General features: G+C 29.5%; 7 protein-coding genes and 2 pseudogenes across 9 annotated transcripts, besides 1 other annotated feature; 4 read left to right on the top strand and 5 right to left on the bottom strand.

Moving 5' to 3' along the window:
* Positions 1-12108: part of a mobile genetic element that runs on past the window's edge.
* TVAGG3_0512850 (uncharacterized protein) lies at positions 513-1487 on the top strand (the record flags this gene model as incomplete). The annotated part of the gene is made up of 1 exon (XM_051237001.1): positions 513-1487. A coding segment is annotated over one exon (975 nt), but the record flags the coding sequence as incomplete, so codon positions are not given.
* Positions 3051-3894, bottom strand: TVAGG3_0512840 (annotated as a pseudogene). The gene has a single exon. A coding segment is annotated over exon 1 (844 nt).
* On the bottom strand, positions 4809-5360 carry TVAGG3_0512830 (Prim-pol domain family; the record flags this gene model as incomplete). Its single annotated transcript, XM_051237000.1, has 1 exon — positions 4809-5360. A coding segment is annotated over one exon (552 nt), but the record flags the coding sequence as incomplete, so codon positions are not given.
* On the bottom strand, positions 6758-7583 carry TVAGG3_0512820 (uncharacterized protein; the record flags this gene model as incomplete). Its single annotated transcript, XM_051236999.1, has 1 exon — positions 6758-7583. A coding segment is annotated over one exon (826 nt), but the record flags the coding sequence as incomplete, so codon positions are not given.
* Positions 7685-8443, bottom strand: TVAGG3_0512810 (uncharacterized protein; the record flags this gene model as incomplete). The annotated part of the gene is made up of 1 exon (XM_051236998.1): positions 7685-8443. One exon carries the CDS (start codon positions 8441-8443, stop codon positions 7685-7687), a length of 759 nt encoding a protein of 252 aa, XP_051094822.1.
* Positions 9068-9695, bottom strand: TVAGG3_0512800 (annotated as a pseudogene). The gene has a single exon. A coding segment is annotated over exon 1 (628 nt).
* Positions 12109-14586: 2478 nt separating the features above from the next.
* Positions 14587-14931, top strand: TVAGG3_0512780 (cyclin-dependent kinase inhibitor 2C-related family; the record flags this gene model as incomplete). Its single annotated transcript, XM_001329229.1, has 1 exon — positions 14587-14931. One exon carries the CDS (start codon positions 14587-14589, stop codon positions 14929-14931), a length of 345 nt encoding a protein of 114 aa, XP_001329264.1.
* Positions 14932-14981: 50 nt separating this feature from the next.
* TVAGG3_0512770 (positive regulation of myosin-light-chain-phosphatase protein) lies at positions 14982-15329 on the top strand (the record flags this gene model as incomplete). The annotated part of the gene is made up of 1 exon (XM_001329228.1): positions 14982-15329. One exon carries the CDS (start codon positions 14982-14984, stop codon positions 15327-15329), a length of 348 nt encoding a protein of 115 aa, XP_001329263.1.
* A 1121-nt stretch (positions 15330-16450) lies between these two features.
* TVAGG3_0512760 (uncharacterized protein) lies at positions 16451-17973 on the top strand (the record flags this gene model as incomplete). Its single annotated transcript, XM_001329227.1, has 1 exon — positions 16679-17917. The coding sequence occupies one exon, from the start codon at positions 16679-16681 to the stop codon at positions 17915-17917; it is 1239 nt and encodes a 412-aa protein (XP_001329262.1).
* Between the last annotated feature and the right edge of the window lie 37 nt (positions 17974-18010).

Genomic DNA, 18010 nt, shown 5'->3' with positions numbered 1-18010 from the left:
AAACGAATCATTTATCATATGGTATAAAGAAAATTTTAAATCAAAACCTGATAAACTTTTTGAACTTGATGAAATAAATAACCTTATTAAATTTCCGCTGAAAATTAAATTTTGTACTCCTCATCTTCGTTCATTGTTGGGGATATTAAATTTTGAAAAAGATGTTGGGGATGTTTTGTATTCTGACACTGGTTCCAATTTCATTTTAATCAAATGTGATAAAGTTAATACCCCAATGAGATTTTCACATCAAACATTAGACCCTAACTCTTACCCATCAATACAAAACATTTTATCCATCAACTTAAACATATTTTCTTTATCATATCCGTTTCAATTATCCGGGAATTCATTTATTCTTCATTCAAAAGATTTATCAAATATTAAATTTAGAAGTAACTGACCTATTTGATTGTGATTTAGAATTCATGAATGAAATATTATGGCAATTTCAAATAGAAAAAATAGCTGATGAGATAACGGATTAAATATTTATTTTTAAATCATAATAAATGATTAAACAACAGCAACCACAACAACTTAAGGCACAGACCATTACATACGCCATATATGCATATAATTCAAAGACGGCAGAACAAACGCAAATGTTGAAATATGGAGATTTGGAGATAGTATTGAAAAATGACCATTTCGAATTCGTTTGCAAAGGTGGTGCAGTGATATCAAATATAAAAGAAATTTTATTTATGAATTCAAAAATTAAAGGAATAACGGATGATATAACATCAATTCCACCAGAAGAACAAAGATATTACGCATTAAATGCATTTCCTAAAGTTTTGAAGATTGGAAGATTTAATTTAAATGAGGAATTCATAAAAGGTTTCCTAAATGACATAATGAAGAAAGTAGATAAGGAATATGTGACTAGTGAATTAATGAAGAAAGCAGATAAGGGACTTGTGGCTAGTGCATTAATGAAGAAAGCAGATAAGGAATATGTGAATGAAAAAAATAATGAAATTAAAGAAATGGTTGGATGGTATCATGAATGGACATCAAAGATTTTAAAAACTAAAGCTGATACGGGGTGGGTTTCAGAATGTTTAGACCTTAAAGCGGATAAAACATATGTCAACGATGAGTTAGAGAAGAAAGCAGATAAAGAATATGTGAATGAAATATACCAAAGTTTGATAGGAACAACTAAAAATATTGAAACTATTGCTGGTGACTTTTCCGTCTATGAAGAAAATAAATATTTTAGAGGGCAATTGGTACATTCCTTAAAAAATGGTATGCGGTGTAAACTCATTCCGAAAAATAACAATGAAATGTATGTAAGTTATAAAAAGAATGATGACACACAAGTTAAAGTTCCATTAGACAACAACTGTTACTTAAACTTATATGGAGACGAACAAAAGAAATATTTAAGAGTTTATGAAATGACAGATATGACATTGTCTAACGTAGCTCCAGCACCGTATTATTTCGACTATGGAGATGATGTCAGAACACCACATGTAGATGAACAAAAGCTAACATTATATTTAGATTATTATAGATATAAAAGATATAATGCAATAGAAAAAACGAGAATAGTATACTATTATGAAGATGACAGAAATAAATATTATAGTCAAGATTTTACCTACCCTGAAAACATAAGATTATATTATAAAAAATATTCTGACACAAACCAGAAGAAACCTGAAATAGTTGCACTATATTTTAAGTTCAAAAGAGACAATCCTATAATATCTCATATGTTTGATTTAATGAACCCAGTAGGTTCTATTTATACATCTATGGATGTGAGAGGTCCTCAAGCAATGTTTGGTGTTGGTGCATGGGAACAAATAGTCGACAGGTTTTTGTATTGTGCAAACTCTTCAAAGGAAATAGGTGGAAGTAAAACGATTACAGGTGAAAATTTACCTGCACACAGTCACTACATAGATTTAAGTACATCTCAAGCGGGTTGGCATAAGCATAGATATTGGGATTGGTCAGCAATGATAAAAGGTAAAGGATATGATGTTAAAGACAACGTTAAGTTTGCTATAGATTGTTACTGGAGTAACACTGAGGGAGGAGGAAACCATACACATCGCGTTTCAGGATATACACAAACAACGGGACAAAGTAAAGATTATATGCCACCATTTATGACTGTTTACGCATGGTATAGAGTTCAATGAATGAACTAAATATATTTTATGTCTGTAATTAATTAGGTAATGAAGTAATGGATGAACTGCAGAAATAAATGGTTACGTTAATGGTTACGTTAATGGTTACGTTAATGGTTACGTTAATGTTTTCAGGTCATTTAACTTCTATGAAAAAATGAGACAACATGACATTTAGACAACAACACAGGAAATAAATGTTTACGTTAATGTTTTGTCATGATCATTCATCGTTTATGCTTTGTCATGACTTCTTCATCGTAATGAATGTATATTCTTTGTCAAACATGAGCGTAAATGATTTGTCATGATTTCTTCATCGTATATTCTTTGTCATGATTTCTTCGTAATGAGCGTAAATGATCCAAAAATATATTTTTGTTCAAAGCTTCCACGAGAGAAAAGATTCCTCATTCGCTAAGGATTCCAAAAATGAAAAAATCATTGATTTCGGCTGAGAAAAACAGCAAAACCCTTCTTCCACGGGAACAAAGAAATAAAGAAGAAATAAAGAAGAAATAAAGTAAATTTTTTATTTATTCCCGTGGAAGATAGAGCACTTTTATGACACTTTTTATTCACGACAAACAAGACAAACAAAGAAAATAAGAAAATACGGCGCCGTCGCGGTTCGAACCACAGACCCTAACCCCCCATAACACCACCTTAGACCACTGTGCTACGTAGCCTGTCGACATAAGATTTTATAAATTGCATATTTGACGTAAATTTATTTCCCAGTTATTCAAAAATAATTAATTATTGAATAACCGAAGGTGCTACCATGTTACCATGTGCTACCAGGTCATTTAACTTCTATGAAAAAATGTGACAACATGACATTTTGACAACAGACATGAAAGGATTAATGCAAAAATAAATTCAAATCATACTTTATAAAGCTTCATTTACAGGTATTTCATCGTCAGTAAATGAATCCTCATTATCGTTTGGTTCAACCTGTTTATATAATCCTTTCATTTCTCTCTTTCAAAACATAACACCATGTTTGTTTACCGTCTATTCTTCTATGTTTCCTATCACATTTATCCTTAATGCTCATTTGAAAGTTTTTTGTCTTTCATGTCTGATGGTTTGCAGAATAGAGCATTTTTACACGTCATACCCGCACACAATTCATCATAATGTGTATTTATCCATACATCTAAAGGATTTGTTGATAATTCTATTAAATTGTTTGGCTTCAGTCATCGGTATGATTCGTACATTAAATGATGAAAGGTCGTAATTGATAAAATACGTCAGTAAATATCATAAAATTCCTTTGTGCATGAATCCATCAAATTCTTGAAGTAATCAAATTGACCCTTGAATTTACCATTAACTCTTAAAACTACGTATCTTCTGTCTCCAACTTCAATTTTGACAGGGTAAACGTTGTTAGTTACGAAAATGAAGTTTGCAACATTCTGACCTGTTCTTTCTGGTGATTCTTTTCATTAATTCTAATCTCATTATCCGTTATAATTGATTTCAAAGCGTTGAAGTTTGCGAGTCTATCTTCACCTACATTCTTGAGTTCATTAAGTACAAGAAACATTTTATTTTCAACAACTGAGTTGAAATTACCCGTTAGCTCACTTATTTCGGTAATGTTTTTGCATGAATAACCAGCGAGAAGTTCAGAAATAATGTCAGTAAATCTGTTTTTACCTGTTCCCTGAAGTCCTTTCAAAATAATTGCTGTTTCATTCTTGATTCCAGGATGTTGAATCATTGATGCAATCCAGCCGAGAAGGTATTTATACACTTCATCGTTATTATCACAAAATGGCTTCTTTAATGAAATCATAAACATCTCAATTTTTGAGTAATCAGGCTTTTCAAGAATGTTGTATTTATAACCATGAAACGTTGAGAAAACATCGGGGAATCAGATTTAAAGCAAACACCCTTAACGGTTAATGAGGATAATTGATTTAGTAGTACATCCCATGCTGTTATTGTTTTACCTTCTTCTTTAAATAATTTAATCATTTTGAGTGACTCTTTCATGTTTGATTGAAGAACAAATGATATTTGATTCATTTTGTCGTGTATGTTGTAATCTTTCTGAATGAAATATTTATTTCCACAATCTACAAAACGGATTACACGTGATAAATCCTCAATTACTTCAGAACTGTTTTTATACTGATGATTTTCAGCCTTGCGTCTAATATCTGTTATCAAAAACGAGTCGTCAAGTTTGATATCAAATGTTATTTTTGGCTTACGTAATAAAGGTAAAACATATTCATCATAATATTCCTTTTGATATAGTTTTAGAATCTTCACTAAAACAAATGGAGAAGTCATTAAATGTGCATATCTATTACGTGCTTTTTCAAAATTACTTTTTGCATTTTCAGTTAAATTGCAGAAGTTATAAACGTTATCGTATGCTTCATTAATTAAATGATTAGGTAACGAATTAATAGCTTGAAACAGTGTGAATAATGTAACTTCTTTTTCTAAATTCATGTTTCCACCGTCATTATGTACTTCAAAATCACAGATGCCATCAACTATGCTCTGGGCAAGTTTATCGTCAATGTTTACATCTTTGTTTTCATTCATGATAGTCTTTATTTCTTCGTTCTTCTGTTCAACTCTTACCTTAATATTCAAATCATTTAATATATCATTCACTGTTCTGGTTAATGTTGAATCATAACTTCCACGAATGAATGAGTATGTATTGATTGGTTCTGTTGCATTCTTGCGAACTCTTGAATCAGCCATAACTACTAAAGAACGCTTTGAATCATCCATTGAAGTCATTATATCAATATCATAATCATTGCAGGAATAACATTTAATCATTCTGTTCGAGGTTGAATAGAAGAAATTAGTGTTGCAATAAATGTGAAGACCTCCTGAAGCGGTTTTAACGATAACATCTTTATCCGAAAGTTTTGATAAAATGTCTTTTCTAACTGTTTCTTTAAGTTCATCATTGTATGATTTATTGATATCAACATCTATAATCGTTAAATTTGAAATTTTATTTACTAATAAAGCCATACCAGTTTTCCTTCCTCTTCCTCCATCGTGTTTGAGGTAGTTATGTAAATCAATCTTGTTTTCACCAATTCTTTCGTTGAGGGTTTTAGTTTCTGCCACAACTAATTCCTCAGCTAATGAATCAATGATATTTTCATCAGAAACGATATAGTTGTTGCTGTTGTTTGTTGCTGTCATTTATATAGGAATAAAAAAATAAAAACAATTTTAAAACTAACTTTATTTTTGGACTGCATCATATTTCCTATGTTGTTGTCAAAATGTCATGTTGTCACATTTTTTCATAGAAGTTAAATGACCTGGTAGCACATGGTAACATGGTAGCACCTTCGGTTATTCAAAAATAAGTCATAACTACCTTCCTCCTATGTTGTTGTCAAAATGTCATGTTGTCACAAACTTTAGAACGGCATAATTTAAATTTTTATTTTTATCATAAATGAATACCCCACAAGCTCAAAATTTACCACGAATCATAACAAGGGAGGAAATGATAAAAATGATGCAAGAACATGTTAAAAATAACAAACCACTAAAATTGAGAAAATGTGGTTATGCAGTAATGATGGAAAGAGAGATGTTGTCGAAGAGGAATAAAAATTAAATTTGGATTGAGTTTAAAAATTCATCTTTATTAAATTCATCTCTTCCAATCAATTTATTTATTCTATTAAATTCTTTTATTTTTGCTTCACTCAGTTTAATGATTGAACGGTAAGTTTCTAATTTTTCGATTATTTCTTTATCGTTTTCAACCCCACACATTGCGACTTCTTTTTGTAATAGCATATTTTTGATTTAATTCTGTTTAGTTTCTTTTTATATTCATTGTCTGGACTCTTGACTACTTTGTTGTCACTCATTTTCTTACGAAATAAAAAAAATTAAATATTATTTAAATATAATGGAGTAATAAAATAAATCGGAATTTCTATTAATTTATTGTTAACTTCAACTAATGCATTGCCGTTAATATATCTAACAAATTCAGCTATTGTGTCAAATCTTCGTCTTCTTTTTGTCATTGATTTATCAGTTTTTCCATAATCGAGATGAATTAAAACTTTATTCCTTGTTTAAAATTCATGAGCCCCGAATTAATTTGTTCACGTTTAACATCATTTAACCTTTCCATTTGCTTTCTAATATATTCCCATTCTTTTGAAATATCATTTTTCATTTCCACTGGTTTCATGTTTATAGTTCTATGCCATGTATTATTGTAATAATATACTAACTGCTGTATGATGGAGTCATGATTTCCATCCCAGTATATCTGACCTTAACCCCTAACGCATCTCTAAGAGTTCTCATTACCGCATCAACTATTTTATTATGAAACGTATATGGAGAGGATGAAAAGTAAAAATTAATTTGTGGGAAATAATGAGCCATAGCTGCCTGAAATCCTTTATCACCATCACCCCTTATATTATCTACTCTTTCATGATCTAGTAAGTATTGTATAGCTCTTCTTGTTTCCTGTTCTGTTTTCCCTTTCACCGGAATGCAATATAAATATCTGGTGTTAATGTTAATGGCAAATAAATAAGTAACGTTTCCTTTTGAATATTCCAGATGATCGATTTCGTATGAATATGGATATAGTGCAAATGAAGGGCGACTAAATTTTTCCTTTAACGGTTGAATTTTTGGGTCAATTGGTTTATTTAATATCTTGAAATCCTTTTTAAAATCTTTTTGCTTCTTTAATGTTTGAAATGGATATAATAAAGTGAATGATGAAGGATTAACTGAAGGAGGAGGTACTACTGTTGGAGGTTTTGGTGTTGTAAGTGGTTTAATTTTATCTGCTTTGATTTTGGATTTCATTCCTCCTTTCATTAATTCTGGATGTATTCTATTCATTTGTTTTAAATATGCTGTATATAAAGGTTTGATATACTTTCCCGCTTCGAGTTTATGTTGAAGGATGAATTCCAAAAGTTGATCTTCATTTAAAAGTCGGGCTGAATATGGTTTAACTAATGAATCATAAATTAAAGCTTGTGCATCATTTATGGTCTGAAGGACCTGGGCGTTTTGTACCATTTGTTTTTGTTCCTTTGGCTTTTGCGGCTCGGGATTATATAATTTATATAATTCATCAATATCTTCTTCTGTTAATACTTTATTTTTGAAATCTTTCAACTGTTTAAGCTGTGATTTAGTTTTTCCCTTTGTATATTCATTATTTTTAATTTTGTCTTTAATTTTAGAAATTATTTTATCATGATATTTCAAAATTTCATTTTTATAATACGAATAATAATAATCCATATCATCACCCGTTATATTTTTATTATATTTTTGGAGATATGCTTTTAAATCATAATAATCAAGAAAATTTTGATTAAATACTAAATCATCAATTAAAATTTTTAAATCTGTGTTATCCATTTATATAAAAATAAAATAAATGTTTTAAGGGTGCCCACCTCTTTGAATCATAGTACAAAACCATTATTAACGGTTCCTTTTGTCTCTTCTGTGGCATTTCATTAAATAAATGGCATACAACATCCATTTTCACAACATACAGCCTTAGTGTGTGCTCCTGTTAATGCAGTCTTACCAATTGTTAAGCGAGTCATTGACCCGTTTTTAAGTTGTAAATTAATATTCTGACCATCAAATATCACTTTATCATTTATTATATCCAAATAATTTTTAGGTGTTAATTGTTTATTTTGTCGTAAACTAACACCTTTCATTTTTTGTGCAATCTTTTTAAAATCACTTCCATCAATTGAACCGTTGAATGAAGTATAACACTTAGGGCATAAAGCAACCATGTTATCACCTTGTTTCTCAATTGCTAAACCCAATAACTTCTTCTCATGTGCTTTTTCTTCAGCTTTATTCTTTAATTTAGGTTTAAATTTCTCATCAAAACAGAAGAAATCAAAAGGTGCGAATTTGTAAATGTTTTTATCATAAAATTGTTTATCGGTTACAATTGCTTGAAATGCTTGAGTGTTAGGAAGACTTGGATCGCCAGCAATAGCCCAATAAGATGAATCAGTATCACCTTCAATGAAATGAAAACGATTAACATCCATGCATTTATACATAAAATCATAAATGAAAACCAAATACCAGTATTTAGCATTATCTAAAGTGAAGAATGCCTCTTGTAAACATGTATCACATCTATAAAATCTATCTTTAAGCATCACTTGATACGTATCTTCACCTATTTCTCTTATGTTTTTAAACTTATTTGACATACATGCAACGCGTGCCTTCTGTGCATTCATTATTTTAGTCTTTGCGTAATTTTGTGTATTCATTGCATCGTAACCATATGATCCATTAAGTGAAATCTTGCAAAATAAACTTTTTCCTTTATTTCCTTCTAATTCAGCCTTTTGTCTTTCGTTCATAAATTCGTTCGCAAATTCATTAAAACAAGTATTTTTCGTAAATGTTAAAATTGATTGAATGTCATCAATGATAAAATGAAATCTGTCTATTAGATACCAAAGATAATAAGAAGAAAATGGTTGATATTGGTTGTGTGTTGATGCTAACTGAGTTAATTTTCTCTGTTTCTGGTCAACTGGTAGATTGTTTGATTTCATGTAATTATACATAAAACTGCCAATTGTTTTTTCATCTGTGATAATATCTAAGTTTCTTATTATCGGTAAAAAGTTTATGTAATCATTAATGTATTTTTCATCAATGTGACCCTTTACTTCAGCCACGAATAAAGTATTTTTCTTTCTAATTATTCCCAATGCTTTTGCTTTCTTTGTTGCTGTATCACAAATGATAACACCATTCAATCTTCCCGGCATATACATTTTATGGTCAGTATATTGAATGAAATCATGAGGATTAGATGAAAATGATGAAGGATATAATGAATTAAAGTCAACTCCAACAAAATGAGTCATAATGTTGGTGGTGTCCTCATTTGATACAGTTTTAGTTTCTGGATTATATGAAAGTTTATTAATGTGCGTGATTCCTTTAAGATTAACACGATGTTGAACATTTGATAGACCACCAGTAATTCCATTACGGAGAATGTGATAAGCTTCAACTGAATCTAAAGTCATTGGTAAATTATTTTTTAATATAATTTCTTAAATTGATTCTTAAACGTTGAACATCTTCATCTTTATTTGATTTTACGACATTGCAATAACAACACATTAACTGACAATTTTCTTTGGTATGTGGTTTTTCATTATCGATTCTATCTAATGTTGGTTTATTTGCATATGTAAACGCTTTACCACACATTTTGCATTTAGATGAAAGGATTAAATCGTGATAGTATTGAAAATCATCCATTGAAACATTATTTTTAGTATCTCTTTCTGCTTTTTCATCTTGTTTCTTATATGATTCAATTTTATATTTCCAATACTTTTTCGTTAATTCAAAACTTGATTCCACATTTTCTTCTTCTGGATATTTTTCGTTAGGATTAAAGTCTTTATATGCTAAAGCGTAACGAATCATTGATGCATTCGATGATAAAGAAAGATTATGAAGCATGTCAATTTTATAAACAAATGTTTCTTCAATAATTTTATCAATTGGGTCAATCATAATTTCAACATCTTTATTGCAATAATGAATAAAATATTCTAATCTATTCTTAAAATTTTTAGCATCATTGAGATATATTTGATAATCACTATCTGATATAGTTTCTTGAGTTAATGCTGAATAAAATGAATCTTTCGTGAATGGTTCCTCTTTATATAATTCTTCTTCGTAATTTTCCCATGATGAATTGATAAGGGAAAAAGGATTTAACACGTGATTTATTGTTTCCGAAATCTGAGTGAATTGGTCTAATGTCCCACCCGCTATATAATTTCTGATGTCAATAAATCTCAATTCATATGGAACGTTTGTTTTCTTTACAATGATTTGCTTAAATTGTGAAGATGAACCCAGCATTGATTTTATTTTCCATTTTGCAGTGTTTAAATCACGAAGAATTAAATTTAAATCAAACTTTCCCGAATTAAAACCTATGATATTCACTTTATTGAATTCCTCATCTAGAAGTTCTTTAAATGCTTCCTTTTGTTTCTCATTTAATGTTTTGACTTCATTAATTCTTCATATTGTTCAATATTTGATTTAGCAACTAATGAACAGGTTGAAAATAAAAACTCAATCCAATCAGAAATAAAAGAATCACTTGAAGTTAAGCAAAAATTCCTCGTAAATGTTTTATCACGGTCTACGACCTCGCCGCTTTGCGGCTTTATTTTGACAGTTGATGATACCATGAATGGTTTTAAGTAAGCATTCAAAGTTGCACATTCAGAAAGTTGAAGTTCTTCTTTAGTCTCTAATGTTTCGAAGTCAAAAGTAATATAATATCTTGTTGGTTTATAATATTCCTGCAAATTATGTGCTAATAGCCATTGATATATCTTCTGTTTCGTGATATGTGGTGCATATGGTTGTTGTGTGTTTTGCAATTGAACGTCTTGAATTAATCTTCCATTATTTTCTTTACATTTCTCACAATGCTTTAAAAATCTTCTTTGGTTTTTCCTTTCTGGATCATCACGGATAGAATAACTTCTTCTTTGCAAAAGGGGCAAACTTTATATCCTGTGAGTGCTTCAACGTCTGTTATTCTGTCAGCGTGAAGTTTTCCACATGGACTCTGTGTTAATAAAATATTTACTGTTTCAAATTCTGGATCTATCATTATTGAATCCACTAATGGAAAGTCTACCTTGTTAATGTCTACGTCTTCTGGTTGAGGGTCACAATAATAAAAATCAATATTAACGTTTAACATTCTTGCTAACCTCTCACTTTCTGATGAAATGTCAAACCCTTCATATGCATCTATTGCTTCATTTAAAACTTCTACGAGTTTTAGGATTAACACCATCAGGAATGTTATAGAAGCGTTTAAATAACCTTCTACCTTCTGCTCTTATTTGATTATCATTCATTTTAGCTGTTCCATTTTTGTTCATTTATGTAAGAATAAAAATTAAAAAAAATAATAAAAATAAAGTTTATTTTTTTTAAAGTCCGAGACTCAGAGAGTCCAGGGCTAAAGTCCATAAAATGAATTAAGAACACATAAATTTTTATCATCTGCGACGTGACGAATACATTTTAATTTACTCAAGAATGCGTACCCTGATACATTAAATCTAATTCCTGTCTTATTTAATTTCACAACTTTGAAAAGGAATGTATGAATAGCTATAAAATGATGAGATGATGTTTTATGGGTTGCTTCCATTTTTTCTGAAATAAATGAATAAATATAATGCTTATAAGTTTTCATATCTTTTATATTCTTAATAACGAATGGTATAGACCTTTCCACTTCGTCTTCCTTTGGTGCTGTTCTTTCATATGAAACATTATTGGTATCTTCAATAATGAAACCACAATCGCATAAAATTTTATATGTACCAATTGTTTCTTTTGATATTTTATCTAACAAATCAAAAACTTTATCAACACCCGTGCATTTATTTAAATAATAATTTGTGTAAATATCATGGTCTTCTTTCTTAATCGTATTTGTTGCATATGTTACATTTTTCAATGCTTTTTTGAATTTTTCAGAATCAAGAGGAGGTGAAAGTAATATACAGGGGTATTCTTCATCGTCAATAAACTGAAGCTTATGTTTATGAATAAATTTTGTGCCTTCTTCTGAAAGTGTTTCGTCTATTTCACCATCTAATAAATTTTTAGTAGATTCCAAAAAGTAATTTTTATATCTTTCTTCATGAGATTTCTGAACTTCTGATTCTGAAGCTGGGATATTCATTAAACCCTCTACTTCATTCTCATTATATTTTTCAACTTCTCTTAATTCCTTAATTTTTTCATCTATTTCATCTCTTATTTTTTCCAGTTTTTCAATTTCATCGTATTCATCATCTTTAATTCGTTCTTCATAATATTCAGGGAAAACATCAGGTTCTTTAGGTTTTTCTTCTTCAGATGTGGGATATAAGAAATTTATAACATCATCTTTATTCATTTTTCCATCATAATCAAACTCATTTAAAAACTCGCGAATTTTTGACAATTTCTTAAATAATATTTATCAACTTCATAACCCGCCTCCTCTAATATATCCTTTATTTCCTCATTTGTGAATCCCAATTTTTTAACGTTGTTAGTTTTGACGCTCATTTATCATTAAATAAAAAAATAAATTATTCAAAAATGTAAGACATGAATTTTTAAAGTTTATTTTTCATTCATGAAAATAATTATTTCTAATTTCTTTTACTCTCTCGTACATACTAGATTTAAAGAATTCAGAACATTTCCCATAATCTCCTAAATGTTTTCTTATCCCTAACGTGTGCCAGTTATTATATGAAACTGAATAAACTTTATCTTTATCTTTACACCTTTCATCACTTCCAATATATTTATATTTCAATTTTGATTTAGCATTTTCATATTCATTAACGTTTAATAATTCACAGTCTTCCTTTTTAAATAAATGTTTTATGTATTCAGGATTTAATACTCTACGTTTATATGCTCCTAACTTAGTTCTAAAGGTTTTTCTACAAAATTTAGGAATTCCATCCTCTTTAATGTCATCAATGATTTCCATTTCATTATTTTCAATTTCTTCTTCCCGTTTATGAGGTCTTTGATTATGACTCCATTGATTCCATGAAATTAAATATTCTTTATCATTATATTTATACCTCATTAGCTTATTTTGGCTTTCATATTCATTTAATAATTCACAATCTTCATTTTTAAATTGAAGTTTAACCCATTCAGGATTTAAACAATGTTTAATTAATCGCGGAATATCTGACATCATCTATATATAGCTTCTTTTATAAAAGATAAAAAAATAAATTATTTTAAAATTAATGTTAATTTTTTAAATGTGTTTATAAATAAATATATTTTAATGCATCGTCTATATATAGATGTAACAAAAAAAGTCACAAAACCCGCACACATATACTACTAATTAAAAAATTAATTCAGCGAACTTCGAAGCATCTATAAATACTACATTGATTCATACATTGCGTTGTATCAGCTGAAAACGGACAAAGAAGAAGAATTAAAAGAGATTTACAATTTGATCAAAACAGAAATTTTTGATTCAAAGAATTACCCACCAAAAAAAATTATGGAAGACATTTTAAATATAATTCGGTATAATAATCGCTATACAAGGTCATATTTATCTCTTGCCAAACTCATATCTGATGATTATCATATCAAAGAGGTCAACAATATTAATTTTATTTCACAATACTTATTTTATAAAGAATACGGAATTGAATTAAACAAATGGGGCAATTTCGAAACAATTAAATCAGAAAATCTCCAAATTCATACAGAAAATACAATTTACAGGGCAATTATGTATAATGACTTAGAAACATTCATTTCATTCACAGAAAGAGAGGGATTTGATAAATATCAACAACTTTTTAGTAAATTATATCCAGATTCATCAGTAGGATATTATTTACTTGAATTATGTTGTTACCATGGAGCAGTTGATTGTTTCAAATTTTTAAGAACAAAATTTAAATCAGAAATAACTGAAACATGTCTGCAATTTTCATTTTTAGGCGGAAATCCAGAGATCATGAGTGAATGTTTGAAATATCAAACACCAGATAAAAAATACATGAAATATGCAATTATTTCACACAACATTGATTTTGTAACATTCCTGATGAACGAATACGATTTAGAGATCGATTTAGATTATTGCGTAAAGTTCAAAAATCTTGAATCATTTTTTGTTTATTTCGATCAAACAAATGATATTAACAAATGCTTTGTTTATTCATCGAAGTTTAACATTCCATCCCTTTGTAAATACTTCCTTTCACATGGTGCAAATGTTAATGAAAGGGATAAAAATGGAAATACCTCTCTTCATATTACAACATGGCATAACAGTAAAGAAACAGCCGAAGTTCTTATTTCACATGGTATAAATATCAATGAAAAAGATGAAAGAGGAAGTACCGCTCTTCATATTGCAGTCAAAAATAATAGTAAAGAAACAATCGAATTTCTACTTTCACATTGTGCAAATATCAATGAAAAAGATGAAAGAGGGAGAACAGCTCTTCATGTTGCAGTCGAAAATAATAGTAAAGAAACAATCAAATTTCTACTTTCACATGGTATAAATATCAATGAAAAAGATAATTTTGGAGAAACCGCTCTTCATACTGCAGTATGTTATTATAGTAAAGAAACAATCGAACTCCTTATTTCACATGGTATAAGTATCAATGAAAAAGATGAAAGAGGAAGTACCGCTCTTCATATTGCAGTCGAAAATAATAGTAAAGAAATAGCAGAATTTCTTCTTTCACATGGTATAAATATTAATGAAAAAGATGAAAGAGGAAGAACAGCTCTTCATATTGCTGTAATGATAAATAGTAAAGAAACAATTGAATTTCTTCTTTCACATGGTATAAATATCAATGAAAAAGATAAAGATGGAGAAACCGCTCTTTATATTTCAGTAATGAGAAATAGGAAAGAAATAGTCGAAATTCTTATTTCATATGGTATAAATATCAATGAAAAAAATATTTTTGGACAAACCGCTTTTCATGTTGCAGCACGTTATAATAATAGGGTAATAGCCGAATTTCTTCTTTCACATGGTATAAATATCAATGAAAAAGATAAAGATGGAAAACGGCTCTTCATCTTGCAGTCGAAAATAATAGTAAAGAAACAATCGAATTTCTACTTTCACATGGTATAAATATCAATGAAAAAGATGAAAAAGGAAATACCGCTCTTCATATTGCAGTAATGAGAAATAGAAATGAAATAGCAGAACTTCTTATTTCACATGGTATAAATATCAATGAAAAAGATAAATTTGGAGAAACCGCTCTTCATACTGCAGCAAGTTGTAATTTTCTAGGAACAGCCAAACTTCTTATTTCACATGGTATAAATATCATTGAAAAAAATAATGATGGGAAAACTGCTCTTGATATTGCAGCATCTAATAATTGTAAAAATCTTATTTTACATTGTATAAAGATCAATGAAAAAGATGATGATGATAAAAAGGCCGCTCTTCAAATTGCAGCGATTAATAATAGTAAAGAAACAGCCGAGGTTCTTTCGTTTTCTGATATTTTTGAAGATTAATTTCATTAAAAATAAAAAATAATTAAGCTTAATTACCCATTGATTCTATACACAAAACGATTTTTTACGTACATCATCTCTCATCTTTTTTTATCGCATTTAAGTACTCATTATTCAAATTTTTACATAAGAATGATAACACTTGCCATCACAACTCTGAAATGATTCAACACTGATTGGCAAATGATATCATTCCTTAATGTTTTATTCAGCATCTTTCCACAGTTACTTAATTCTGGAACTTTTAAGATATATTGTGGAACACTATTTACTCGCTTGTTTGAAGAGCCATATTCGATATTTCCATTTGAATCAATCAATTTATCTGAAGGACATTTGATATAAGAATTATAAACATACATTTTTGAATCATCTGCATTCAAAACAGATAGATTTGATGCGGGTATATCTATGTAAAAGTAATTCAGAATACACTTTATAGTGTGGTGAGAAGAAATATGGCCAAGGCTATTATCTACATTAGTTAAGCTTACATTACTATAAACGAAATAAGAAGAGCTTACATTTGTGCAATGATAATTATAATATCCAATCCAGGAACCTAAATTATTACATATTTTGATATTTTTACATACAGAATTAGCTGTTGAATCTATCATAAAAGCTAATTCCTTATAACCTATGTTATTCGAATAATTTGATTCGGAATGTTCAAAATAATTGGATGTGAATTTACAATTTGCAGACCCACCTGAATTATAGCAAACGGTAATGTATTTTATGTTAGTAACGTTTTCAGAACTAAAAAATCCAAAATACCCGTACTCAAAGCCATATTTATTGCGGCATTGAGAGCCACAAATATTATTTAAGCATAATTTATTAATTTTCTCCGTATAAATGGCACCACCAAATATAGCATAGCAATTTTGAAATATAGACTTAGAAATATCAACTTTCTCTATGTCTTTATTTATGTAAATAGCTCCACCATTGCCAGTTATATTTGAAAGATACATAAAAACAGAGAACTTTACATTGATTGTGTTCAAATTCTTTGATCTTTACATGGATTTTTTTTTTCCAAAAAAAAAAAAATTCTGTCTCTACTCAAAACTAAAACAAAACATCATTGAAAGAGATCAAGTCTTGATGAATCCATATGGAGGAAAACTCTCAAATCGATCCATTAAAGAAGTGCATTACAACCTTTCTGATTTAAATGTTTCACATCATTGAATTATCGATGATTTTGAATATTATCACAAATGATCTGCATTAAAAAAGTGACAATGTTGAATCTCTTCCTCTCTTTTTCTCAGTCATCTTTATTTCGTTTTAACGATGAAGTGATTCCAAAAGGTAGAATTATACCACGGCTTTTTGATATGACTCCTGGTTATCTCAAATTAAACTTATCAATCACAAAATGTGATGGAAATTGCGAAATCGAGCTTATAGTTTTTGAAGAAGTCAGAAGAAATCAAGTATTCTTCGAAGCAGACAATTACCAAGCTGTTTGTTGCAGTCCAAAATCCAACTGCTCAAACAGTATTCACTATAATGATCCGACACCAGTTATTAGGCGACCAATTGAAATCAAAACGATATCAGATGCTAATGCAATCGAAACAGATATATTATTAGAAAAAACTGTTACATTAAATCGCATTGATATTTCAAGTTTTCGAAGTGCAGATATTGAATTACCTTGGCGCGGAATATGGACAGTCATGATTGCAAATTGTGGTCCAAATGACGTAAACGTTGATGGAAATGCAACAATGGCAAGAAGAATCGGATATCTAGACGACAGATTAAGAAACAATCATTATATTTCAATACTTCAGATTATTGCTGGCATTCTCTACTTCGCGATCTTTATGTTTACCATATGGAATTCAGTTCCACGCTTTGAACGTGAGCATTTCCTTGAAATGATCACATGTGGCGTTTTTATTTTCGATGGATTTATTTCGTGGGCCTTCTTCTACATATTAAATCGCGTTGTTGACGTTCATTTTATTATTGTTTTCATTTTTGTAATTTTACATTCACTTTGCATGGTTGAAGTGTTCTATACATTATTCTCGTCACTACAGCGTCCAGTAGAAATTCCAAAATTCAAGTTTTCCTTGATTTCAATTCCAATTTCAATTGCTCTTGCTTTCCAGATGTACGGATATATTAATTTTGCACAAAGAACAACTGGTAGGTGGATGTTTGGTTACGGGAAGTATCCTGCTTTGTTATTTATTACACAATCTTTTATTCATTTCTATTTATCATTTTATGCATTCAAACATAAGCCAAATGAGTCTCTTGATGGTGAAACAAGGCCAAGACTCGTTGGATTGTTCTTTGGATCAGCATCTATGTATTTCATAATGAATTTTTGTTTATTCATTATGAGATTGCGGTCTAACGTCATCTCCACAAGAAAGAGCGAATGGGTGCCATGGACAATCACTCCTTTAATTCTGTTCTTCTTAATCGCGATCAACGGTTGGTTCGTTTCTAATACTAATAACGAAGGTTGGGTAGCATTGGACTCTGGTCCGAACGGTTATGAACAGAACGACGACCAAGGAATCGCTCCTGACGCAGATGACACTCCATTTGACTAATTTTCATTATATTCTTATTATTTGTTTTGATATATGTTGTATAAATTGTGTTTTTTGGCTAATTTTACCTTATTTGCTTAGTTTTTTCCTGAA

This window comes from Trichomonas vaginalis, chromosome II (assembly GCF_026262505.1).
Source record: "Trichomonas vaginalis G3 chromosome II, whole genome shotgun sequence".
Taxonomy (NCBI): Eukaryota; Parabasalia; order Trichomonadida; family Trichomonadidae; genus Trichomonas; species Trichomonas vaginalis.
Note: the sequence above shows the minus strand (reverse complement) of the source record. Positions and strands in the feature narration are given on the sequence as shown.